The sequence below is a fragment of the Rana temporaria genome, chromosome 7, assembly GCF_905171775.1.
Source record: "Rana temporaria chromosome 7, aRanTem1.1, whole genome shotgun sequence".
NCBI lineage: Eukaryota > Metazoa > Chordata > Amphibia > Anura > Ranidae > Rana > Rana temporaria.
This window is the reverse complement of record NC_053495.1, coordinates 137392119-137420019: the sequence shown is the minus strand read 5'-3', so window position 1 is coordinate 137420019 and position 27901 is coordinate 137392119. Positions and strand designations below refer to the sequence as shown.

The window sequence follows — 27901 nt, the reverse complement described above, 5'->3', positions numbered from 1 at the left end:
TGTCCAAGGAAGTTTAGGATGATATGAGGGCATTGACTTAGTTGTGTCAAACTCTTTGATCAGTTGTTAAAAGAGAAGTATGGTATTTTGACATTTTCCTTTTAGTGCTGTGGCATTAGGTTATTGCGGCCTTCACCTAGATCGCTACAGAATGCTCATTGCTTACCTATCTTAGAGGACCTGTAGTGAATAATGAAGGATGCCAATTGCCTGCTTGGAATTTAGCATTTTCCACTTTCTTTTAGATTTTAGCATAAGTGTCACCTAAATCAGGGTTTTGTCCTGAAGTAATGTGAGCGTGTTCATTGCACTCAGAATAGCGATATGAAATATTCATTTTTCAAAATCTGCACTTTTCACCATAGTGACCCTTTAATGTTTGATGTAACCCCATGCTTTCCTTTCACAGCACCTTCAAGAAATGGATGAACGGAGGACTGTGAAGCTGGGCGAGTGTTACAAAGGTTTTGCTGATGCAGAGCGTAAAGTTATCCCAATTATCTCCAAGTGCTTAGAAGGAATGGTGCAGGCTGCCAAGTCTGTAGATGAACGCAGGGTGAGTGTCTAGGAGTTAGAGGGGATTCACAGCTCTCATGTAGATTAGGATGGCATTTCATGTCTGTTAATATAATAACTGCTAAACTGTCAGTCCTAATACTGAACCCAGAGGTAAATATATTCAGGTGTGGTTTCAGTTTAAGTGGCAACTTTCTATGATATGGGCTGTCCCTATAGGTCCCTGGGGCAGCCCAAAAGCAAATGTAAAAGGTAAGAGTAATAAGTACATTATAGATTAACCTTTTATGAAAGATCAGAAGGTAAAAGCAGAGGTGTTTTGGAGGCTCACAATTCTTTTATCAGGAACAAGAGAACACAAAACAAAAAACAATAGCCGTAAATGCATCTAAAAGTGGCGAATACACGGCCAATTCCAAAAGCATAGTGTACCAATAAATAAAACCTACTAAAAGTTATATATTCTTTGTCAAATGTTTTGTTTCCCACTTCATAGAATTAAAAGGAAATGACTACATATAATCACATTTAGGCTGGGTTCACATTAGGGCGATGCAGGGACCTTGCAAATCCACTGTGAGTTCCCGCATCACACCTGACTTGCACGGCAGTTCACACTGCCATATGCGAACTGCTGGGGAGTGTCTCTTAAAATGAAGGTGCGAGTTATACGCCTGTGTGTGTTATATGCCGATAAATACGGTACTTATAAAGCCCCCTCAGTTTAGCTTTAACAGGGCCTATGTGTGAGAAGTGTGCAGTAAAAAAACAAACATTCTTGTTGCTCACAGCAAATCGGTTGCAGAGATGTAAGGCTGTAGTTTAGATACATTATTATACTGTGTATAGCTTCATTGTGCCAAAACCGCATTCCTTTCAGATGAATAACATTTGACTTTGGCAGGTTGGTTGTGTTTTATGTTCGTACATGTGGAGTCACTGGCTGACCAAGAAACCTAATGGAATGCAGACAGGTTAATATTGTGGTTTACACCAATGCTGAAGTTTGTATCACAATATAAAAGTTAATGTTTTCTGGATATATAACTAACCATTGTATTTTGATTCAGGACTCTCAGATTGTGGTGGACTGCTTTAAATCTGGTTTTGAACCCCCTGTGGACTACCCGTTTGAAGATTACAGTCTTCACATTTACAGGACAGTTTCAGATGGTACCATCAGTACCCCAAAACAGGAAGTAATGCGGAATGACCCCAAGATTACAATGGGCAAGGCTAAGGGGAAGTTGTGGCTCTTTGGAAAGAAACCCAAGGTAAGAATAGAACAATCCTGCTTACTCGGTAGCATTTTTAACCTAGGTTCATCATTCAAAAGACAGTTATTAGAATATGTGTGCATTTCCTGTGCAATTTTTAGTTCTGGATTTGTCCAGCAATATAGAGGCACTTTAAGCAAATACCTGTAGTTTAGTTTGATCTTTTGTACCACTGTAATCTTTTTTACAGCCTTAGTTTTCTCACACTCATCCTGCCGTCACTGTAAACACAGGAACTTCTGTGTATACAGTAACGGCTATGATCTCGGTGTGTGCAGCAAGATCGGTATCCCCTACTGTTGCTGCGCATTCGCTGGTTCCAGGCTATACAAACCGAGCACGGTGATGCTGCAGCCGAGCATGCAGCTTAGTAAAATTAACTCCTTGCATGACGAGCGGTCGGCAGGGCACACAGACTGGATGAACCACTTGCCAAAAGTTAAGTGCTTATCCCTGGGAATTTCACAAGGGGTGGTCGTCTGGTAGGGGGGGGGGGGGCAGTGGTTGGTGGTCTGCTAGTGGAGGGGGATGGGCATTAGTTGGGAGGTGGTGGTTTGTCAGTGGTGAGTGGCAGGGCAGTAGTTGAGGGTGTGGTAGTAGGGGCAGGGCAGTAGTTGGTGGGGTTAGCTGAACTCTGCATGTAGCTCACCCATGTATCCTGTACTCTGTACACAGCACAACTCTGCCCTCTGTACGTAATGCACTTTTGAACCCTACCCTCCGTACATGTTATCTGTTAAAGACAACCACTTGCAAAGGTTCACAGAATAATTAAAAAAAAATATATAAAAAAATAAGTCAACAACATATGCACAGATGTACCAAGAAAAGTGAAGCGCTAACCCTCCAATGTGAAAATAAAAACCAGGTGAATGAAATGGTATTAATGGTGACCCATTATATAAAATATAAGTGAAATATAAGTAAAACCCTGATCTCTTCGATGGTTAGCTTAACCACTTAAGGACCGCCTCCTGCACATTAACGTCGGCAGAATGGCACGGCTGGGCACAAGCACGTACAGGTACGTCCTCTTTAAATGCCCAGCCGTGGGTCGTGGGCGCACGCCCGCGACACGGTCCGTAGCTCCGTGACCGCGGGACCAGCGGACCCGATCGCCGCTGGAGTCCCGCGATCGGTCCCTGGAGCTAAAGAACGGGGAGAACTTTGTTTAAACACAGCTTCCCAGTTCTTTACTGTGATCGATCGTGTGTTCCCTTTTATAGGGAAACACAATCGATGTCACACCTACAGCCACACCCCCCTACAGTTAGAAACAGACATTAGGTCACACATAACCCCTTCAGCGCCCCCTTGTGGTAAACTCCCAAACTGCAATTGTAATTTTCACAGTAAACAATGCATTTTTTGCTGTGAAAATGACAATGGTCCCAAAAATGTGTCAAAATTGTCCGAAGTGTCCGCCATAATGTCGCAGTCACGAAAATTACCATTAGTAGTAAAAAAAAAAAATTATAAAAATGCAATAAAACTATCCCCTATATTGTAAATGCTATAAATTTTGCGCAAACCAACCGAGGTGATCAAATACCACCAAAAGAAAGCTCTATTTGTGGCAAAAAAAGGATGCCAATTTTGTTTGGGAGCCAACGTCGCACGACCGCGCAATTGTCAGTTAAACCGACACAGAGCTGAATCGCAAAAACTGTCCGGGTCCTTTAGCTGCCTAAAGGTCCGGGTCTTAAGTGGTTAAACGAATACTAGACCAATGAGTGCCAAATTGAATACGGCAAGTGTCAAATATAATAAGTGTTAAATGCACCAACCCTTCCAAATAATAGGGAATAGTGTAACTGCTCAGTGGGCTAAACACCTTATGCACCTCCTTTGGTCTGTATGTGCGCTCAACTCCTTTTATAGAACTCACCCAGGTCTATATAAGCCTTCCCCTAAGGGGTTAATATGCCTTGGCTGGTGGCTCTACAAAACTGTAGAACTCACTTTTTATTGAAATATTAAAATTCAAACTTACATTTTAAATGTGCACTTGGGTAGACCGATTAGTACATTCGGGGGAAGGGCCCCTTAAAAAATGTAAATCTGAGTGTTTACAGTGGCTTGGTCCCAGGAAATATAACTTAAAATACAGTTCAATACTATGTTGGCTCCCTATATTTTTTGAGCATTACCAAACTGAGGGTTACTGCACACCAGACTCCCCATAGCAAGAGGAGAGCCGCCAGCCAAGGCATATTAACGCCTTAGGGGAAGGCTTAGACCTGGGTCAGGTCAATAAGTGAGGTGCACACAGACTGGAGGTGCATAAGGTGTTTAGCCCACTGAGCAAACAGTATTCATGAAAAAGTGCCCGTTCAGGGATTTGTGCAGATATGTTGGACTTTGTTACATGATTCCCTATTATTTGGAATGTTTGGTGCTATTAACATCTATAATATTTAATTGACACTTGCCATATTCAGTTTTCCCATTTATTGGTCTAGTATTTGTTTAAAGGGGTTATAAACCCTCTGGTTTTCACCTTAATGCATTAGGGTAAAAAACCTTTTGTAGTGTAGCAGCCCCCCTTTTACTTGCCTGAACCCGATCTTTCCAGCGACGGGGATGAGCAGAGCAGCTCAGCCGCTGTCTTGGGTCCTCATTGGCTGGATTAATAGCAGCGGGAGCATTAGTGACCCAAGGGGCAGGGCCGAGTCCTGCTGTCTGTGTCAATGCACGCAGCAGCATGACTCGGGAGCGCGTCTGCATGAGTGCCCCCAGTAAATGCAGGTCTCCGTGGGGGCACTTGAGAAGAGGAGCCAGGATTGCCGCTGGGGGGACCCCGGAAGAGGAGGATTGGGTGTCCCTCTGTGCAAAAGCCTTGCACAGAGGAGGTAAGTAGGACACGTTTAAAAAAAAAAAAAATACCTTTATAACCCCATTGGGTTGTAACTATGGGAGAGATTAAGAATCTTTCTTTGTACTTATATTTTATATAAGGCATCACCATTAATACGATTTCATTTCATTCACCTGGTTTTTATTTTTGCATTTAGTGCTCCATTTGTTCTTGGTTTGTCAGTGTTTGTGAGAACACAGAGGTGTTGAGCAGGAAAACCCACACACTTTAATAGACTTGAAGAATGTAAGCACACATAGTAGAGCAGGGGATCCTACATGTTTACTATATACAGATGTATTACATATACAGTACACATTTACGTTTTTTTTCCTGCTAAACGATTATTTCTTGAATAATGTGTAGCCATACAGGCAAAACTCTTGTTTTCTGGTTCCGCACTCTGTTTTCCCATTTAACCTCTGCTTTGCACTTTGACCAAGGTGCTGTAAAGACGGCTGGCCAATATTACAAATCTTTTGACAGGTGAAACCTCAATGTATTTAAACTCTGAATGTAACGGTTTTACCTGGAGGTCCAATTACATTTTTCAGATCCACTAGCAAGTATTTATGGAATAGACCGGACAACATACTGCATTAGCTTTTCACTTGACTACATAATTCTGCAGGCTGGGTTCCCACTTATGTGAATTGGATTTCCCCTCATCCAATTTGCATTAACAGAAGAGTGTGACGGGCTCTCAATGGAGCCAGTTCACACACCTGGGGCATTTGAAAAGGGTCCTGTGCGTGTCTGACTCTGAATCGGGTGCGAATTCAGGCAGAAATTAGGACCTGAATCGGTGAACAGGGATGCATCGGGACCCCCCTGCTGTGAGTCGCGGTTGGAGCATGTGTGAACCCAGCCTCGAAGATGAAAAGATAGAAAATACCTAAATTGTTTCACCAGCCTAAGCAAGCCAAAGTATTTTCTTTTTATATTTGGGGAAGTTGGGTAATATTTAATTGCAAAAAAGCAGAAGCAAGTTCTGACCGCAGTCTGTAAAATTTCAGAAAAAGCCAGAGATTCTTGCTGTGCTCGGCATGCCTAGGCATGGCTGCACCCCCATCGTAACCTTATCAAGATAAAAGGAATGATCTTGACATCATTCTCTGTGAAAAGCTCTGAGTTTTGTTTAAAAGCTAATATAGGGGATGATAACATGGGTCCTTTTGCTTGGATTGCTGTACTGTAAATTTTTGGTTAAGTGGCAGCTAATTAAGCTTTATTGGATCCCTGACTCAGACAAGTCTATTGCTTTATGAAGCCTCTGGCGCAAATGTGCATTGCGCTCATATGCCGTAAAAAATGTATTTACCCAAGTGCACGTGTGTGAAGCCAGCAGAAGGGTGAAAAGAATCCCTTACCCTAGATTCTATTATTCGTTTTGTAGTGTTGGCTAGTTTATAACAAAAAAGGGTTGGTTCACACCAGCCTCGTTAGACAGAGTTGTCCATTGCAAACCTAATGAATAGACAGGACAGTTTGCCTTCTGTTCTATTACTTCAGTTGACAGTGTGGCACAATGTGTGCACAATGCTCATTATAAGAACTAAAATGCGTGCCTACTGGTGGGAATGGGACCAACTATGTGGATGGAACTCTAGACTTCTTGGCAAGTTTTATATGACTCTGACCTACCTTGTGATTTCTACATCTTCAGAAGGTAAAAGGCTTTCACATGCTCTAGTGTGTGCAGCTAGTAGTTCTGTATGCTCAAACGGGCACACTATTGCGTAGCAACTGGTCAGCTGTAAAAGGTGAACTTGGAGTACGGTACATGTATTTGCATGCTACTAGACCTGTAGTAACTTTTAAAATGCTCACTTTGTGATCAATCAAAATATATTAAATATTCTGATAACTTACAGGACTTCAAGGGCTCTTATACTATATTTCTATAACTGTTTTCAAGTCCTTTTCAATCGCTACACTGATTAGAAGGGTATTCACTTTTACAGCCAGAGTTTCAATTTATTTTTCATTTTGGTGATTAAAGCCAGCCATAGACTGGTGTCTCCACGGGAGGAATTCCCCCAACACTGACTGTTTATGGGGGAATCACGCAACCCATTGTTGCAGGAAAGAAAATTGCTCCCTTTATGGCCGAATTATTGATATTTTCCCTTCTGTAGCAGGAGGAATTAGTCTCCGTGTAGCGATGGGCAGAGAAAAGAATGGTGGTATATAGCGGCCAGTGTGAAATGTGCCCTATTGGTATCCTATATCATTGTTAAAATATACATTTTGGAACAGACTTGCTGAGCTTACTTTTTAGAAGGGCAGTTTTGCCATTTTGTCCTAATATCAATTTATTTAAGTCGGGAGGCTGTTAAAGAAAAACAAAAATGCACATTTGTGCTTGTATAGTAGCACTGAACAGTTTTTCATCGTGTAAATGTTTTCCATTTTTAATTGCTCCCAGCAGTTTTATTTTACAGACTGTATTGGATAACGATTCTCCAGCTTACTCATTTTGATTCTCATATTTGACAAGCATCTTATTTAGATGGGATGTAGCTGATACAGTCTATAATAGTGTGTGTGATCTAGTCAGAACGTTTTTAATATTGTAATGGACAATTTTAATTGCCACATATATTTTCTCTGTATCCTATTGCTAGACTATACCCCCTAAATGCCCACCGCCTGGAGCATATGGATTCAGTGGGTCCCAGTGTACCCATTTAGACAGGGAACTACTCCATTATAGTGTGAATGAAGTGCATGTATGCAAGCAAAGGACCGCTTCTTTCAGAGGTCTAAGGAGAGCCGTAAGTATACAGAGCCTGTGTGCTGAGTGTTAGGAATTGCATTTTTTTCTACAACCAGGCTGAACTGATGCATTTTCTCATGCTTGTATATAGAGGCCGTCCGATATAGAGGCCGTCCGATATAGAGGCCGTCCGATATAGAGGCCGTCCGATATAGAGGCCGTCCGATATAGAGGCCGTCCGATATAGAGGCCGTCCGATATAGAGGCCGTCCGATATAGAGGCCGACCTTTGGGCTTTTTTAGGAAATTGTCATCGGCTGATTATTATGCTAATTAGGCCAATTAGCATAGCGGCGCGGCTCCCATATGTACCTCGCTCTGCACAGCTGACACAGCGCTCACAGTGAGAAGCAGCACAGTCCTGGGCACTGTGAATTTCAGCTGCTGCCTCTCACAAACTTCTTTCTGCTCCTCCTCTCTTAGTAAGCTGCAAGATAGATGATGGCCACTCGTTTCTGAACCCCTCCCCTTCTATCCCTCCCCCCGCCCTATGACCAATTCTCTCCCCCACCCTATGACCAATTCTCTCCCCCGCCCTATGACCAATTCTCTCCCCCACCCTATGACCAATCCTCTCCCACCTTCAGTCCTGCACAGACAATCGGGCCAGTGAGATGAGGGGAAGCCTGGGAGGAGTAAAATCAGAGGGAGGAGCTGAGTGATACCACAGGGCGGGGCCAGCAGTTACAGGTTCTGGAATGGCATGGCACGTATGAGAATCCTCAGTGGAAGGTAGGACATGGATTAGATGCCTCATTCTATGTGGCTGTCTGTCTGATTATGCAGCCTGCAGCTGCTGCATGTACACCATGGGGACTCTCTAGACTAGAGAGGTAAACTCATGAGGAATAGTTGGGGTTAAAGAGCAAGTGAAAAAGGAGGGGGGCAGAAGGGGACAGAGAAAAGCTGAGGGGGACAAAAGAGAAGACACAGGGTGGGCTTTACTCAGTGGGGCATCTGTCTGCTGAGAGCGGGCAGATGACAAGCCCATGTCTGCTCAGTTTCTGCTGAGCGAACACAGACACAGCCCCACTCTACTCTATGGGCAGTCAGATTTAAGCCCGGTTCACACTAGTGCGATGCGAGAACCGTGCAAATTCAGTGCGGGTCCCACATCGCACCTGAATCGCACAGTGGTTCACACTGAGATCTGAGAACCACTGCAGGTGTCGATGTAAAGCTAACATCCCCAGATCAGTTTGCAGATCGCAGTGCAAACGATGACATGGTGCAGGAATTAGATTGGATAGGTGTGAACACCTATCCGATCCAATTCCAGTGCGGAAAAAAAAGGTTCCTGCACGATTTTGGTGCGAATGCAATGTGATTTCAGCCATACAGTTTGTATGGCAGAAATTCCACCGCACAGACATTGCATGTGATGTGCACTCCAATGTGGTGCGAATCGCATGCGATATCTGGCATCATGCTTTTATTTTTTAACTGTTAGATTTTATGAGATGAAGGGGGGAAAAAAAGAAGAAAAATCGGCCTAAAATATCGGCCGCAAAAATCGGCATCATATTTCGCCCGTCGGCCGCCCAGATTTCCAAATATCGGCATCTGTATCGGCCAGAGAAAAACTCATATCGGTCAACCTCTACTTGTATATAACTTCCGAGCATAAAGTATTTTTGCTGGTCTCCAGGTAACAAAATATATGGAACCGCAGTTATTTTCATTCTAAGCTGTTCATTTATACTACCCACCTTTAAAGAGTCACTACTTTAGAACATGTTTCTGGAAATGACATTCTTTCAGCTTGGTGTACTGAGGTCTGCTTGTCTGAGGTCATGGTGGGCGTTTTATACCCATTTGACAACAGACTCCTGCAGATCTGAGTGTTACACAATGCTTCTATATGTTTTCCATCAATTCAAAACTTTCTTCAAATTGCAGCTTTTATTACAGTTTGCAGTGACATGCATGACAGGATCTGGGCTTGGTTGCTGTAAATGTTTGAAGTGTGCATGCTGTGTGATATGGTACATATAGCTATATTAAATACGTGTGAAAAAAAAACAAGAGGTTGAATAATGCAGCCCCAGTATGCTTTATTCTAAACATTTTTGAATTTTCGTGTCACTGGAAATGGAGAAATGCAATCCAGTTACACACTGTAGATACATACAGGCTGCAAAGTAACATGTGAATATTTTAAAGGGGGTGATTTTTTTTCTATACCCACTGTACATGCATATTAAAGCGGAGTTCGCCTAAAAAAAATTTTTTTTTTTTTAAAAGCCAGCAGCTACAAATACGGGCAGCTGCTGAATTTTAATATATGGACACTTACCTGTCCAGGGTGCCCGTGATGTCGGCTGCGCGGCCTCGCTGGTCCTTGCTGTCTTCTGGGACCTGTGCGTTTCCCAGAGGACAGTGTAGGCGCAGGAAGTGGCGTAGATCACCGCAGTGATCTATGCCAGGAAGTGGGAGCAAATGCCTGTATGCTCCCTCTCTCCCCCCCCGAAAGGTCCCAAATGTGACACCAGAGGGGGGGGGGGGGTGTTCCAAAAAGTGGAACTTCAATTTTTGGGTGGAAGTGCCACTTTAATTCACTATGCATATCTTGCTGTGTGAAACTGGCATTGTCCTTTTTAAAGAGAAACTGTCAGTAATGTAAAGAAAAATTGCAAGTTAAAACATAGAAAAATCAAGCCTTTAAAATGCTTGCAGCAATTATTTCTTTACATATTCACTCGCAATGTGCCTTTAAACTTGCTAGAACATTATTCCAGAAAGATTAAATTCCTTAGAACACCTCCCTTCCCCGCACTTCAAAAAACCCTGCCCTCTTCTCTACTTGTGATGGCCAGCGCCCTTGCCCCTCACCTTCATACATAGCATTTTATATACCGTATTTATCTTCCTATAACGCGCCCCGGCTTTTAACGCGCACCCCCAACCTAGAAGAAAAATTCCTGGAAAAAAATAAATACTTAGTTTGGATGCCCCTCGTCGGCGTCTTGCCCCGGCGTCCATCGGCGGCCTTGTCTGGTCTGGCGTTCTTCTGCGGCCATCGTGGTGTCCTCCCCGCTGTGTTCTTCAGCCGATCCCCGCTTCCCGCGCTGTTTGAACCACTCCACCGACATATACCGAGCGCAGTACACTCGGGTATACTCCGGCAGGCTCGGCTCCTCTCGCGTAAAGGACGCACAGGACGTGACCGCGAGAGTAGCCAAGCCTTCCCGAGTATACCCGAATGTACTGCGCTCGGTATATGTCGGCGCAGTGGTTCAAACACGGCGCGGGAAGCAGGTATCGGAGTATATCGCGCACCCACGATTTTGCCCTGATTTTAAGGGCATAAAAGTGCGCATTATACGCCGATAAATACGGTAGTAGCTGGGGGAGAAGTGACAACTGAGTCTGCTGACCTCACATTTAAAATGATGGTGTGCAGCAGGGCCAGTATTTGGTGCACTATAAATCCATTAAATCAATCAATCAGAAGCTACCATCTTCAGGAAAATGTCAGCTTTGGCAGTCTGAATATTAGAGGAAATTTAATGGGAATAATTGTCATTTTTTTTTTATTGTGGAAATTCTATAATGTCCTATATAAAAAGTACCTTTTTTTTTTTTGTTTTGCTTTGTTACTATTTTCAGTGACCTAAAAAATCATGTGCATAATAAACAAAGGATACAGTCAGACTGCCTTCAGTATGAGCCCTATTTAAAACTATACCTATAAGCTGATCATCCACTGGAAGTTTTGCTTTACACCACTAAGTCCCTTGTTGGCCCAATGGTTTAGTGATCCTATACAAGCATGCTGTTGGCTGTTTTTTCAGATGGTCTTCACTGTTTTATTTTGAAATGGATCATTTTAAAGAGATTTTTTTAACGTTTGGTGGTCATCTGCTTACATCATGCTTAAAGCCATCAGAATCAGCAGCCTCAGGTGACCGTGCCTGTCTGTAAGTGTACAGTTGAATAATTTTCCTAGTCTCCACATTGTGAAAGTGTTAGGTTGCACTAAATAGCTAGGCATTCGTTTTGACAGGACAAGCCTGATTACAATATGTTCTCTGACTTTTTCTCAGAATATTAGAACAAAACGCTGCAATATCTTTCAGTAACTTGCCATTTCTTTCTGCTGCTGTGGAACGGTTCAGTGGTCGTTAAGGATGGTAAGCAAAGTGTGCCGGTCTGTGTCCCATCCTGCCAACGTGAACGTCACTGCTTATTTACTTGTATGTTTTGTGGCTAAATAGCAGGTGGATGTGTTGACAGCTTGCAAGATTCTTCATCTCCTGCTCCACATTGAATAGTTATGTTTTTTTTTTAGGCTGTATAACAAACACATCTACATTATGACAGGCTGCCTGTTTGGATTTCCTATTTAGTGTTACTTTTTAGGCTTTTGAAAGAAGCTTATGTTTACCAAATTCAGAGTAAATTTGATAATTGCTACTTCATGACATTTTTCTTTTGAAGGAAACTTGTGCTGAAAAGATGCAGAGGCTACACTTGCTGACCATCTTCTGAAAATGCTAGTTGCCTACCTGTCTCTGAATTCAATATTTGCTTTCACTAACTTGTGACAGGCATAGTGATCAAGAACTCCTGATCCACATAGTGACCCAAAGTACACAAACCACTGATACAAAATGACAACTGGCTGTCGCCTCAAGATGCTGGACTGCATGCTTCCTCAGCACAAATTTTCTTTGAGTGGATCATTGTCAAAGCTTTGTGTGACTTTAACCAGCTGAAAACTGTTCTTCGGTCAGAATTGCATTTTAAATTATTTCTGTGGCAGGGTCAAGACTTCACAAAGAGTGGGTAATGATTGAAGCAAATTTCAAAACTCCTTATTCGATTCGTTCACACAGTTATTATAAAAGTTTTTTAAACACATCCCACCCGGCCACTGCATATATACGGCCAGGTGGACACTTAGGAACGTCCCTAAGAAGGAGGGGGGAACGCGTGCCGCGCAGCGGCGCGATTTCGATGCGCTCGTGTCACCCAGACACGGCACATCTCCGACCAGCAGGAGGGCTCTGTGATTGGACCTCCTGATTACATGACAGTGGTGTCCAATCACAGCCATCATGTGATGTAACTAGAGAGCCGGTTGCTAGGCAATCGTCTCTCCTCTCCTCACACAAGTTGTCGGTGAGGAGAGGCAAGCAGATCACTGCAGCCGGCTGGTGATCAGTGTGTGTGAGCTGTTTTTTTTTTTACACACAGATCACCAGTGTAAAACACATGTCCCCACATAGTAAAAACACCTGCCTCCACATATGTATCAGTAAAATCTTTTATGTCCCAATGATCATCTGCACATATGTCCGTGATCACCTGCGCACATCTGTACATCATCTGCGTAGATATGTCTGTGATCACACAAACCAATTGTACACTTAACAGGATTTTTTTTTTACCAAAGGCATGTAGCAGAATACATTTCGGCTTAAATTTATGACCAAATTCAATTTTATTCGATTTCTTTAAAAATAGAAGAAAATATTGTTTTTTTCCCCCCCAAAGTTCTGCTCTTTTTACGCTTATTGCAAAAAAAAAAAATGGTGAATAAATACCACAAAAAGAAAACGCTATTTGTGCGAACAAAATGATAAAAATTTCATTTGGCTACAGCGTAGCATGACAGCGCAATTGTCATTGAAAATTGGCCTGGGAAGGAAGGGGGTGAAAGTGCACAGTATTGAAGTGGTTAAAGCAAACCTGGGAAAACAAAAAAGTAATGCTAACCATACATGCATAGATTTTCTACAACATTAAAAGTAGATAATCAGACCTTAAGGTGCGAAGCATAAATGTAAGACAATTTTCTATCTCCAATTGACATCAACTAGTATACAGGTTTTTAAAGGTTCTTGATGTAATGGAAATTTCAGTAAAAATTCTTTAATGTTTAAATAAACAAAAAAATAAAAGGGTCTTGGTGTAGTATACACCAAGAAACTTTTAATACTTGTATCCTAATGTATGTTGGAGATAATGTGTCTTGTATACATTTGTTTGGTACCTTCTTTTTTTATTTTTATCTGATTATCAATGTTATAAAGGCAGAAGTTTTTTTTTTTATCTTCATGAATATAAAAAGTCTTCTGTGTGTAGCAGCCACTCTCAGCCCCCCTAATACTTACCTGAGCCCCATCTCTGTCCAGCGATGTCCACGAGTCCCTTGGCCATCCAGGACTCTCCTCCTGATTGGCTGCCTTTGATAGACGCAGAAGCCAATGGCACTGCTTCTGTGTCTCAGCCAACCAGGAGAGAGATGGGGTGGGGCAAAATGGCAGCTCCGTGTCTGAATAGACACAGAGCTGTGACTCGGCTGCCTCCCATAGCAAGCGGCTTGCTGTTGGGGCACTCAACAGGAGGGAGGGACAAAGGAGGTTTGTAAAGTCCTCCTTCTTTTTTTTTTATAAATAACCACTTTAATATACAGATGTGGTACAAGCCTAGGCCATATTGCTATCTAATGCATGGATTTCTTTAATTCAGCCTGCAGGCTGAACAAGAGAAATTGATTAGATACTGCTATTAATGCTTAAAGCGGAGCTTCACCCTAAAGTGGAACTTCCGCTAACCCTCCCCTCCCCCCTTCGGTATCACATTTGGCACCTTTCAGGGGGGAGGGTGGTGCAGATACCTGTCTAAGACAGGTATTTGCACCCACTTCCGGGAATACACTCTGCGGGTACCAGTGAGGACGGCACAGTGAGACATGCGCAGTAGGGAACCGGGCAGTGACGCCGCAACGCTTCACTTCCTGATTTCCTCACCGAGGATGGTGGTGGGGGCAGCCGAGAGACGAGCGATTGCTCCGTCTTCTGCTGCCGACGTCGCTGGATTCCCAGACAGGTAAGTGTCCAAGTATCTAAAAGTCAACAGCTGCAGTATTTGTAGCTGCTGGCTTTTAATATTTATTTTTTATTTTTTTTACGGCGGAGCTCCGCCTTAATGGAATTTGACAGCTACAGCAGCTTTTGACTTTTCAGTCAGTTTGTTGAGCCAGAAGGTACCAACAAGGTCACCCATGGCTTAAATTTCAGCCAATTTAGTAGAGTCCAGCTTAAATATAGTGCAGTATTATGTTGCCGTCACCTATTTATTAAATACGGACCAACGTGCAATATTTGCAGGTTCTGGACTCCCCACTCAATCTCTCTATTGTCCACCTCATTGAGTCTTTCTATACTGTTGGTAAAATCACAAAAATCCAACTCTTTAGCAAGTTCTCATAATTTGTGCGTCTAGAAAACAGGCCCAAAGTTGGATATGCCTTTTCTTTGAGCGCGGGTGTAATGCAGTCTACATTGCTTTCTTCATGAGCTTTATCATGTGCTAGTAACTGAAGAAAGGATCTTGGCCAGTTTCAAGTGTGGTCAGTTTTTAATCGGAAAGCAGAGGGACTGGCAGGAATGGGGATTTCAAACAGAGGAAACGATACAAAGAGAACCGTAAACTTTTTCATACAAGTACATGGTACAACAGGCACATTTCAAGAATATAAACTGTTGGGTTTACACTACACTTGGGCAATTTTTTATATATATTTTTGCTGTGTAGATGGAAGTTTCTATCATCTATACGTTGCTGCACACTCTTACGTCGCACTGTTAAAGGGCACCAAGACTAACCAAACACAAGGGAAAGCAGTGCAAACCTGCCTATCCATGAATCTGAGACTGCATCTAAAAAGGTTTTATGTGTACTTGGGGGACATTTCTAAGTAATATTTTTGAATCTAGAGCAAACAGACCAACATCTTTATCAAATATCTTTATACTCTGTGCAATTTTTTTGATAGATTTGGTTATACAGTAACACTTATTTATTTTGATGTATCTGCCTTTTATCAACACAAAATGAAGATGTTTTTCTATCTAGCGCTTAAAGGCTAAATTACACCCATATTTAGGATGTAATATATACCAGCTCATGCCCCACTCATCTTCCCTCACCATTCCCCTGTGACAGCGGGCAGGGGATCCTTTCCATACACCTGCTATCACATTTTAAAATCTGCGTTGCCCGCACAGTCGTATCATTTATTTACAGTGATCTGTGACTGAAGAAAGTACAAGTCCCATCTTTTACTGGGGCAGACAGCTTGTAGTTCTCAATGAGCTAGGAGGATGCTGTTGAGCGCCCTATTAGTTCATTGATGCTTCCTCCAGCTTTCTAACAGCCTGTACAGTTGTATGGGGAAGAAAGCTGGAGTGTCTGCAGGAGATCAACATTGCCTAACACCCACTGATCGCAGGTGCAATGCTGCGTAGGCTCCTGTAGGGGGGGGGGGTGCAAATATATTTTTCTGCAAAAAAATTATTTTAATATTTATTGATATTGGCCTTTAATGAGAATGAAGAAAGAATGATCTTTCTCGATTAAAACATATGTATGGCAGTGCCCTTGCATTTGTTCTTGTGTATCATGCTTTAAAATTATCAGCATATTGGATTAGCTTCTGCTAATTAATGTCTGGTTTTGAACACTAGAGCAATGAGTCTTGCACAGAATATTTCCAACTCAAGCTGAGGTGACGCCACACGCATTAGTCACATTTGTCCTTCTAGTTTTTTTTGGCACAACCCCAGTTTCCATATTTTTTTGGTGAAGAAATTGGTTGTCAAGATCAACGTCTTGAGACTCGGCACATTGTATTGTAGTATTTCAGAGCTGCATAGATACCTGTGGTGCCCCCTGCTGAATTTCACATAGGGCTAGTTACAGAACTACTGCTTTGATCAAGGTTAGTCATGGCTGTGGCTAGGGTTGAACTTGATTGTGGGAAAACAAACCTCACTGCCCATATCAACTGGATGTTACAAAGAGTCTCCCCAGGATTTGTGGTTTGGTTGTGTGGCTGTTTTCTGTATGATTTTCCAAGCTTTGTCAGAAATCATGTTTTTATGCATGTGGATTCTTCTGTGGGTAAGACTAATAGCTATATACACTTTGCAGTAACCAGCTGGTGACATAGCTCCTGCCCATTTTGAATTTGCCTCAGTGATGTTCTTGGCTTCTAAGAAATGCTGAGGCTGTATGAAGGTAACATTCGTAGACCTGACCAAACTTTGGAAATTCTCAATACTGGATAAGTTGTTCATTACATTCTTTTGTGCTTTTGCTAGTGTAAAATATGCCATGGGATCAGGCTTAAGGCAGTGTTTGTTCTACTAGCCAGACATGTATTATTTGCTGTGTCATTGAGTGTTCTGCTGTCCGGCTCAATTTTCCATTCCCGCTGTTCATTCAATCTTTCCTTCACACAGGGGCCATCTTTAGAGGATTTTAGTCATCTTCCTCCAGAGCAAAGACGTAAGAAACTGCAGCAAAGAATTGATGAATTAAACCGAGAGCTTCAAAAAGAAATCGATCAAAAGTAAGTGACTTGCAAGCCCTTTAATATATCTTCCCATCTGGCTTCATCAGGAGACTGCTGCAGGCTGCTGCCTTTTTGGAAGTTTAAAGTCTGTTTATGATGCTGGTTTCGGTATGTTGAGCATTGAGGTATTAAGGATTTACCCCCTTTCGAACCAGGCACTGCGTTGCTTTAACTGCGACGCTGTGCTCCAAATAAAATATGTCATTTTTATTTCCCCCCACAATAAGAGCTTTCTTCTTATTTTGGCTATAAACAAAAAAGAACGACAATTTTTAAATAAAATATATATTTTACTTTCTGTTATAAAACATACCCGATGAACAATTTTTATCAATTTGGGCCAATATGTATTCTACTTATTTTTGGTAAGCGTATATTGATTGGTTTGCGCAAAAGTTATAGTGTCTACAAAATAGTGGAAAAATTTCTTTCTTTTTTTTTTTTTTTTACTAGTAATGTCGGTGATCAGTGAATTTTAGCAGGACTGCGGCAGACCGGTCAGACACCTAGTTGACATTTTTGACACTTTTTGGGGAACCAGTGACATTATTACAGTGATTGGTCCTTAAAATATGCACTGACATTGTACCAATGACACTGGCAGAGAAGTCGGGGATGACAAAAGGGGTTAACTGTGTTCCCTCAGTGTGTTCCTAACTGGGGGGGGCTGCCTGGGACAACAGAGGAAGACAAGATCCTGTGTCATCCCCTATCACAATGGAGATCTGCCTGGTTTACTTCGGCAGATCTCCGTTTGTCTCTGTGGACAACGGTCACCGGTGGACCTGTTGATTGGCTCCCCCGCTGACCAATCGGCACACACGCCAGTCCACAGAACCTTGTGCACAAACCGAAGTACCCCTACAACGATTTGCACAGCCAAGCCAACTTGGCACAGTATAACTGCAGCGGCTGGTCGGCAAGAGGTTAAAGGAGAAGTTTATTTTTTTTATAACATGTTACACTCATATTCAGGGCGTAACATGTAACCTGTTACGAACAGACTGGCCCTCGCACCCCCTTGATCCCCGCTGTGACAGCTAGCGGAGTTCAAAACTAGGTACCAGCTCCCCCCAAAAAATAAAATGTCCAAAAGTGTTAGGAGGGTGGGAGGACATTAAATCTGAAAATAAATCTGGTTTAGTCTAATAGGATTTCTGTGTAATACACAACATCCATTTTTTTTGGCTACCTTCTTGTAGCCAAATGTAGCTTCATATGCTTTGCACCAGTCACAATTTAAACCTTTTCAAAATAGGTTTGAATATGATTGATGGCTGTGGGTAAGTATTCAAATCTGTGAAAGTTCTGCACTTTAAGCTAATGTCTCTGACAAAGCCTGATGCATCAATTTGGGGTGTTTTAACAATTCTTCTCTGACATTACAAACTTGGCTTTACCAAAAGATGGGCATGTACTTCTGCAAAGTGGGAATGTCTTGAAATAGGTTGTGTTCTCTATGTGCCTTTTTAAAGGCTTTATTTTGAGTATTGCCTGGAATTTCCCTTTATCCGGTAACTCCACCTAGATACACATGGATAAAATTGTATGATTTTTAGTTTACGATTAATTACAATCTGTTACTATTGCAGAGGAATAAACCAGAATGAATAATGCCCCTTCTTTCTTACCATAGAGAGGCGCTAAATAAAATGAAAGATGTGTATGAGAAGAGCCCACAAATGGGAGACCCTAGCAGCTTGCAACCAAAAATAGCGGAAACAATGAGTAACATTGAAAAGTTGAGGATGGAAATTCATAAAAATGAGGTTAGTATTACAAGTCAATACTTGAATGTAATGGGTACATTTTATCCTGTATTAGGAGAGCCATTGTTCCTGTGTTCAGCGATTATTATGGTTGGTGCCTATAGAGCTGCATTTCTCAACTAGAGTTCCTCCAGAGGTTGTTGGTGGTCACCACTTTTTAGCTCCATGTAGGGGGAACATTTTTCTCAGTGATCACCAGAGTAATGGAGTCCCGGATTCCCCAATGATCACCAATCTAAGGTGGTTATTCTCCCACTGACCACCAAGTAAGGAAGCTCTTCAATGACCACTAATGTAAGCGACACTTCACAGACTACCAATGTGAGAGGAAATGTGTTTATTTTCTGAACATTATGCGTTTACTTTCATGATTATTACTGAAAATTATTTTTCTGTTCAGAGCAGCCCGGGGTGTCAAATAGTTCAAGTATGCCACTTTCTTCATGCCAATGTACAATAAGCTGTAATAATTAGCAAGGGTTCGCTGAGACCCTGAAGTTCTCAATCTACTACGAGGTGTTATTTAATGTCTATAATCAAAACCACTTTAATATCTCAAAACCGTGCAAATAAAATTGTGTCCGTCTTATAGCCAAATGTGCTCCACCTTGTGGGTATTCGAATACAGGCTTATCAGACATCGGTGGCCTAATTGAGCATGTAGTAAACTATATATCCCCGATGTGTAGCAGAGGTCTTCAACACACCAGCAGTCTTTGATCATCCGAAACCTCTCTCCAGCAAGGTGATGAGAGATAACATACAAAACAAAAATCCTTAGAGTAGTAATTTTTAATAAATGTGCTCATACACATCTTCTGGCAATGCCCCCACATCTGCAATTTTTGAGCAGAGGTAATATCGTTTATCCACACAGTGACCACTATTCAGAAACCGCACTCAGTAGAGGTCTGTCTATTGGGTCTGGTTGATTGCACAGCCAAAGCCTCCAGAACTCTGGTTGGGCTGCTATTTTTTTTATTTTTTTTTATTGCGAGGAAAACTATTGTACTTCACTGGAAGGCTCCAACTGCCACTACCCTGGCAGCATGGAAGAAATTGGTCAACTCTAATATGTCCTTGTATAAGGCCACTTACCTGTTAAGGGGATGCCCTATAAAGTTCCAAAGTGTGGGACATCTGGACTGAAGCCCCTCCACTAATACAGGCCCCGGTCTTTCCCATTAAGCAACTCGCAACCTGCTTTAATGTCACAAGGCCTGAAGATTGACCCTGACTGGTTAAAAGGTAAAGCATTTACTTTGCAGGTATCCTTCAGTTTTTAGAACGCACTATTTGTTTAAATGCCAGTTAAAGCACTAGTGTTATGGCTGTTTAAGCTATGTTATGTAACTGTTACCAAACAGCCTATTGGGCATAGCCAGGCTCTGATTTTACGCTTTTCGAAAATCTTAAAATGTAAAAAACAAAAATATATGCCCATGGATAAAATATGCCAATGCACTTACATGATGCTAAAATAGCACCAATGTAAACTGCCGATGGTGAACAGAAGGGGAGTGCACCACAGCTCCTAAGCATAGAGCCAACATGCCTTTCACAGATCCAGAAACGGGCCGACCAGACGCGACATCATAAAGGGTTTGTGAATGCATGAAGTCTTATTTTTTTCATGCAAGTAGTTCAAGCAGCCATTAATTCTGGTGAGTCTTTACTTTGATGTGTGATTTGAAGTTTATGGATCTTCATTTGATTCCTATTTAATGATTTAAGGAAATAAGTTAAATGTGAAAAATTTATTTTTTCTCATCATTTTGTTTTCTTTTCTTTTGGCACTACATTTTTTTCTTGGTATACTTTTTGAGTTTGTGTATGTTAAACCTTGGCGTTGGCTGCCTGTAATACTGTATTACCTAATGCTGACTTTTGTTTTAGTTGAAGCACTGGCAGTGCATGTGTGGCTCTAGACTTTACAGTCTAAGCCCTGATTTTCATTGATGCAATTTGACATGTGCCATTGCCGGCAATGGCACCGTCCAAATCGGTGCGGCGCCGCACCGATTCCCAAAAGTAGTTTCTGTACTACTTTTGGCGATTTCGAGGCAACGTTTTTATTTTTATTTTTTATTTTTTTCCCCCCTCTGAAATCGTCCCTGAAATCGTGACTGACATGCAGGAATGAAATTGTGCGAGTTAAGCTGAACACACACAATTTCATTCCTGCAATCAGTGTGAACCAGGGCTGAATGAAGACTTTTGCACTTTGGTTCATAATATGCTTGCTAGGTATGGGTCTGTTCCATGCAGAGGTGTTGCATAATATGCAGAATTTACTGAATAAGGGAAGTCATGAGCTGTTCGTGTCACTTTTTGACTTTTTAATGTTTTGGAACAGAGGTTGGATAGTTGCATTTTAAACTGCCTCAGACATGCAAAGCATCGGTCTCCGTCTCATTCATTCATTTCATTAGAGCATTACATTATTTGAAAATGTAGGTGCTTTTGCTTGCCTTTTTTTTTTTTTTGTAACATTTTCTCTTGCACAATGAAAATCTAATGAGGTCAAATACCCTGAATAACATTGTTCATTAAAAAAGTCCCTTTTCCAACTTGATTTGAGCTGTGCTTAGCTTTGTTTAGGAGTAATTAATGATTTTCTCCTCATTAGACAAAAGTACTGCTCTGATCATAGGTCTGTGTTACATGCAGATAAAAATGCAAATTCTTCTTTCTATTTGCAGGCTTGGCTATCAGAGGTGGAGGGCAAAGTATCACAAAGGAGTGAGAGGAGGCACAGCGCAGAGGCCAATCACCTTGTAGCACAAGGGAGAGAGAGGTTAATATCTGATGCAAACTAGCTCTGGAACTCTACCCACTGTATAACATTTATTGCTGTGAATAGTCATAAAAAGGATCTTCGTTATCTCCCGCCTTTTAATAAAAGGACACTTATTTATCCAGGGATCCAGCGCTGTCCTCACCCAGGCTGGTTCTTCGCTGGTCTTTGGGTCACCGTCGCTGTCCTGCTCCCTTTGGGAAGCCAGCTGTGACTCCTTACCGCTTCACAGCCAGCTTCCCACTATGAATCTGTGAGACACTCTGCGCTTTGTGGAACCTGGGACGTATTTCAGAACGTTGCAGGCAAAAAGGGAGGCTGAACTTCTGCTTGGATCACCTATGTGTGCCAAAGGGAAGTGGGAGCAGGTATCTAAAACTACAAACCCGCTCCCTGAGAAAAAAAGTGGGGGAGTGGGAAGTAGTGTGTTTCTCTAGGTACACGGATAAAAATTCACTTTTCAACCAAATACCTTTTCCACAAATTGCCTTTGCAACCCAAGACAATATTTTGCAAGAGTTGCAGTGATGTCAAACTAGCTAGTGCAGAGAGCTGATATGTGTGCATGGGATACTATTAGTACCTCTGTAGTCATTAGGTGGAAGGATTTGATTGGGTTTTGGGCAGATCGAACAAGTCTTTAGTTGAAAATAAGTTGAAAATCCATACAGCAGGCATGTCCGGCCCGCGTTCCGGTTTCGGACGGCCCGTCAGGTCATTTTGACATGTATGTCTTTTGTGGCCCCCAACAAATCACCGGGGGACACAAAATAAATACATGCTGGCTGCCTTGGAGGAGGCGGGCTGAGCGCTGTGCATACAGGAGTACTTCCTGTTTACATGGCGACCTGTGTAAAAGGAAGTCCCGTCTCCTGCGCTGCCATTGGGCGACTGTTCTGTCCATCACAGGAGGCGGGACTTTCGATTAAAGAGGCCGTCGATAAAACAGGAAATGCTCATGTATGTCTGTCGGCGCTCGTCCCCCCTCCCTGTCTCCTCCAATGCTGCAGATGAATGAATCGCGCTCCAATGGTGAGTCTGCATTCATGGTGGGGGGTGCTGCATTCAAGGCGGGAGGGGGGGGCGTGCTGCATTCATGGGGGGCGGGTGGCATTCTGCATTCATGGCAGGGGGCGTGCTACATTCATGGCAGGGGGGGGGGGGGTGCTGCATTCATGGCACTTGTGAGGCTTTGGACACCCCTGGCATACAGTATGTAGTAATGTTGTATTCTGAATGATTCATGGCTAACTTGCCTGCACCTTAAAAAATGCCAGTATGACTGACTTAGGTGCTGCAATGCCAAATGCCTTTTCCTGTTTTGTATATTCTGCCCATCAAAGGTAGGGCATGCGTTTGTGGACAGAATATGACAGAGGGTCCCCAAGACAGGTCTAACAACTGCAGTCTGCCCTCAGAAAACTGCAGAGCAGATACAAGACCAGTCACCCTGCTCAAGGCTTGAGAGCAGCTGTGATGCAGATTTATTAGAGGAAGCTCCTTGCACCAGAGTGCATATATTGTAATGCTAGATTACTGCAGAGATCTTCAGGAGGTTTGGGCATTATGCAAACAAAATAATTGGCGCCTCAAACAGTGGCTAGACCCCTGAACATTCTACTAGCGTGCTGGCCATTTTGTGCTTTCAAGCTTACCAAGCCTGTAAGATTGTCTTTAGTGCACACCAAATTCTACAGGGTGGATGTGACTGCACCTGTGCAATGTTAGATTTGGGCAATAATGCCCTACAGGCTGTGTTTTGCTTGATTGCTTATGTTTTCTTGGAGTGAAAAGTCATGGCCCTGTATTCTTGTTGAATATCCTTCCTCTTTCTCACTTGGGATGGCTTTTGGACATCTCATGGGTAGAGGAATATTACAGGATTGTGTCCTTCAGTGAACACTTGAGTAGACAGCTGAAGATTAGCTGGAAGGTGGTTGCCTTTTTTCCTGTTTCTTCACTGAATATCAAATTTCATGCGTTTCTACAATGAAATAAGATTCTGGTCAACTTGGGCAAGGTATTGCAAATGGCTAAGCAAGCAAAATCGCTTACTCTATAGGAAAAGGGTAAATCACATTCTTGCTACTAGGAATGACGTCACTAAAATAGTATTTCAACTTAATGTCTTCTGCACCAACACATGAAAGACTATTACAAGGTCATGTTTGCAAAGTGTGCTAATGAGTAATGCATATATCCAAACACATTCTGTGTCTTATTAGCCCAGAGGGAAGCTACACAGAAGATGCCAACCAAGAGGGCAGAATCCAGCCACAGCCTCATGTGCATTCAGAGTTTGATGAATTTGATGACGATGACGACCCCCTTCCAGCCATAGGTCATTGCAAGGCACTCTATCCATTTGATGGTATGTACATGTCATTTATTCAGTTGTAAAGTCTGCAAGTCTCCTTGTTTATCTTTCTCAAATAAAATTTTATTAGTAACGGTTGCATACACCATACAAGAGCATGTGAAATAGCGGGGGAAGAAAAATATGTAAAAATAAGGTACAGATCATCGTATGTTTCAATTCTTCACGTAGTTGCATATATGGTCTGTCGTCGTGCTCTTAAACAATATCTAACACGCATCTGAGGTTGAAAAATGATGCATCATGGTAACGTGCACTAGCATACAGCAAACTATAAGGAATAGAGGGAGTCACAGGAGTACTCACAATAGAGAAAAGAGGGATAGAAAAAGAAAGGGAGAGGGGTCATCGTGGCAGCTCATTCACCTGGTCATGGTGGATCCTCCTGATGGCGCCATAGCTCCCAGACATTGTCGTGGGCATCCAGCTTGTCCCGTATCCTGGCAGTTAATCTCTCCATCAGCTCCACATCCTTGATTCTGGCATGCAGAGCCTCAGGAGTGGGGGAGAGTTTTTTCCAGTTTAGGGCTATAAGACAGCGGGCAGCTGTGAGAATATGGCGTGCCAATTTTTTGTAGGGTGTGGGGATTCTTTGTGGTGATAAGCCTAATAAGAATTTGGGAGTCATGGGGACCAGTGTGTCCAGCAGACGGGCCAACAATTGCTGGACCGCGTTCCAGTAGGGGGTGATTAACGAGCAACTGCAATAAATGTGAAAGAGGGAGCCCTTGTCCTTCTGACATCGCCAACAGCGATCAGAACTAGTGGGATATATGGCGTGAGGCACATCTGGAGTCATATACCAGAAGAGAAGGACTTTGTATGCATTTTCCTTGTATAATGTGCAGTGTGAGCCATTTGCCGCCTGAGACCATATTATCCGCCATTGCTCTATGGGTATTACCTCCATTGAGGGCTTTTTCCCACCTAACCATATAGGAGTGTTTACCTTGAGATTCTAGGGGGTAGGCATTTAATATCTTGTAGATGTCGGAAATTAGGCCTTTCTGAGCAGAACCGGGCAGGCTAAGTAGCAGGGACGCAGTGTTTTCCCTGTTCGCCACGTCCACCAGATTGATCACCTTTCTGGTGTTGTCGCCTGCCTGCCTGAGTGGAAAAAAGCCCATTTGGTCCTTGTGAATAAGGGAAGGGAGAACCATGTTCAAGCGAATCGAGAGCAGCTTTGTAAAAAATGTTAGGTCTAAATTCAGCAGGACGATGGGTCTGTAGTTGGCACAGAGAACGGGGGTCCTTGTCTGGCTTGGGGATCAAGGTGATAAAGGAGCGCTGCATATACGCCGGGACGGAGGTGTCCTGGAGAAAGGTGTTAAAAAGTTTGTACATGTGGGGGAGTAGGAGGGGTAGGAAAGATTTGTAATATTCACAGGGCAGGCCATCCGGACCCGGGGACTTGTGAGATGGCAAAGATTTAATGGTCTGTTCTATCTCTTCTTCGGTAATCTGCAAATTTAGGGATGCCAGGTCAGAGGGTTGGAGTCGGGAAACTCCACTTTGTCTAAGATATTGTTCCATGCGATGGGAGAGGTCAGGGGGGAGAGGATTGCTGGGAATGTCAGGGTTGTTGTAAAGGGTCGTGTAAAATTCTGCAAAGGCATCGCCTATGTCCTTGGGGTGCGAATGCAGGCAGCCTGATCTGTCCTTAATGTGGTGGGGCGTCGTTGCTTGGTGGGTATCGCGTAGCTTCTTCGCTAGTAGGGAATGGCCCTTGTTGCCTTTGTCATAGATTTGTCGTAGTCTAATGAGGGCTTTTTCTACGCAGCCCAGTGCCAAGTCCCTCAGGGTCGCTTGGAGGTTCGTAATTTTCTTGAGGAGGGAGGGGGGACAGTTGCAATCAACGTTCTAGGACCTCAAGTTCCCTCTCGGCCGTCTTTTTTTCATGGTGGCGGATATCACCATACATCTACCCCGAAGGACTGCCTTATGGGCTTCAAAGAGCGTGGAAGGGGAAATGTCAGTCGTGTTATTTTCCGCAAAGTAGAGTTGTAGAAGTGAGTTCTGTTTTTGACGGGAGGTGTTTGGAGGAAGGTGTTTAGTTTCCAGTTGTAAGGCCTATGGGTGGGGGAGCCCAGATCTAGTGTAAGCAATATAGGGGCGTGATCTGACCATGAGATCGGGAGTATCTGCGCTTCCCGTATCACCCGAAGTGTGGAGTTGGTGAAAAAGTAGCCAATGCCAGTGAGTTCTATGGGGGGCCGAGTAAAAAGTGTACCGCCGATCACCTGGGTGGAGGGCCCTCCACGCATCAAAGAGGGCGTATCGTCTAGAGATTTGGCGGGAGAGCTTTAAGTCCCTAAGGGCAGACGATGCCCGGGGGCCCACCACATGGCGATCTGCAGTTGCAGAGTGGGTCAAATTAAAGTCGCCCCCCACCACCAAAAGCCTGTGATCTGACCGAAAGAGGCGGGTAAACACCCTAGACAGGAATCCCGTGTCTGCCATGGGCCCCGGAGGATAACAAAATGGCCATGTGGATCACTATAGTGACTAGAGCAGGTGAATGGGGACCCATGCTTAAAAAGTATAGTGACCCCAGCTCGCTCCCTTAGTGCCAGATGCTTCTTCCTATCGGAATTTAGGCCATGTACGTTCAGAGATAGGATCTTACCCTTATTGTCGGGGGGGAGGGGAGGGGAGGAGTCTCTTACCCGATGTGATGCGGAGCCAACGAAGATCATAAGCCAGGAGCAGGTACGCCCCAGGAGGTATTCCAGGCAAATTCCACGGACTGCACGGTGAGCTACCCAATGATTGGAGAGGGGAGAAGAGAAAGGAAGACTGAAAGAGAAAAGAAAAACGGTGAGCAATTGGAGCAAACATTTGCACCAGACCTTGAAAGGCTGTTAAGCCTAGGTCAATACGGTTTCCCAAGGATCCTCCCAACCACATCCCAGTAGGATGGGTCAGGTGGGTGCCTGGGAGCCCTAAGGTGGTCATTGAAAACTCAAAATATAAAACGGGGAACTGTAGTCACTTAACCAGGGGGGGTGGATGAGCAAAAGGGTACCTACTGTCTCGGGTCTCAACAGAGACTCGCCCGTAAAGTAAACTAGGGATGAGGACTAGTGCACAAAGGAGAGGACTGAATATTCGAAAATGTCCAGGGCAGGATCACCGGACTGAAGTGGAGAACAGGGCAGTTCAGCAGTAAACATCATGTGAAGGGGGGGGGCTCCCAAATTTCAAGTGCCTCTGTGGTGGGTGGCCTAGCGGGGTGCCTCCCTTACTCTGAGGGCGATTAGACGGGGGAACTTTCTGCCAAATTGCCGGTGGTGTGGGTGGTGTAGCCACAAGGTCCCAATCAGGGAGTTTGGGGTATAGGGATCCCCAGAACATTGCAAAAAGCGGCGCGATCTTCTGGGTACCTCAGGATGGCCGACTTGTTTTGATGTTTGGCTGTGAGGCTGAAGGGAAATTCCCATCTATAGGGAATGTGTTAGTCTTGTAGGGCATGCAGTAGGGGTTGCAGGAGTCTACGCTTGTGTAGCGTAATCCGGAAATGGTCTGGATACAATTGCACTGGCACATCATGGAGCAATACTTTGCGCGCCAAGCGAGCTTGCCGCATGATCTCTTCTTTCAGGGGATAAGAGCTGATCCTTCAGATGTCCCTTGGTTTAGAGGTGGCGTTTTTAGGGCGTAAGGCCTAATGAGCCCTGTCCATCTCAATGCGTGTAGCAGGGGGCTCTCCTAGGAGATTGTTACACAGTTTGTAGTGTATTCTGGAGGTCCTCTGGGCCCTCAGATTCCGAAACCCCTATTATTTCTGCGCCCCCTGTTATCCAGGTCCTCTACGTGGCGTTGCATGTCCCGCAACAGAGTGCGGTGGTCTACACCCTGAAGTTGAACTCTGTGGACTGCCAACTTGGTTTCCTGAAGTTCCTCTTCAGCCATTTCCACTCGATCTGTCAGGTGCTTCAGGCCTGATTGGAACACTTGGATTTCTGAGCGGCACGCGGACTTAACCTCTTCAATCAGTTGTCTGAAGTCCTCTTTAGTTGGGATTGCCTGCAGATATGAGTGCCATTGAGGGGGTATAGGGTGGCATCGGCGGTTGCCCGGGAGGGGGCGGGCGGGGTGGCAGCAGAGTGCAGGGTGGCATAGCCATGAGCAAGGTACGCCAGCTCTGTAGGTCAGGGCCACG

The 27901-nt window shown here is 43.6% G+C and overlaps 1 protein-coding gene across 4 annotated transcripts in view; it reads left to right on the top strand.

Moving 5' to 3' along the window:
- FNBP1L (formin binding protein 1 like) overlaps positions 1-27901 on the top strand; it is a 166410-nt gene that overhangs the window by 127817 nt on the left and 10692 nt on the right. For 2 of the 4 annotated variants that reach the window (XM_040360004.1, XM_040360006.1), the window contains exons 8-14: positions 410-556; positions 1587-1790; positions 11548-11562; positions 16684-16793; positions 18433-18565; positions 21268-21362; positions 23588-23733. In XM_040360004.1, coding sequence (XP_040215938.1) covers positions 410-556; positions 1587-1790; positions 11548-11562; positions 16684-16793; positions 18433-18565; positions 21268-21362; positions 23588-23733 — 850 coding nt within the window. The remainder of the gene's footprint in view (positions 1-409; positions 557-1586; positions 1791-11547; positions 11563-16683; positions 16794-18432; positions 18566-21267; positions 21363-23587; positions 23734-27901) is intronic. The other 2 variants (XM_040360005.1, XM_040360007.1) reach the window with 1 other exon arrangement.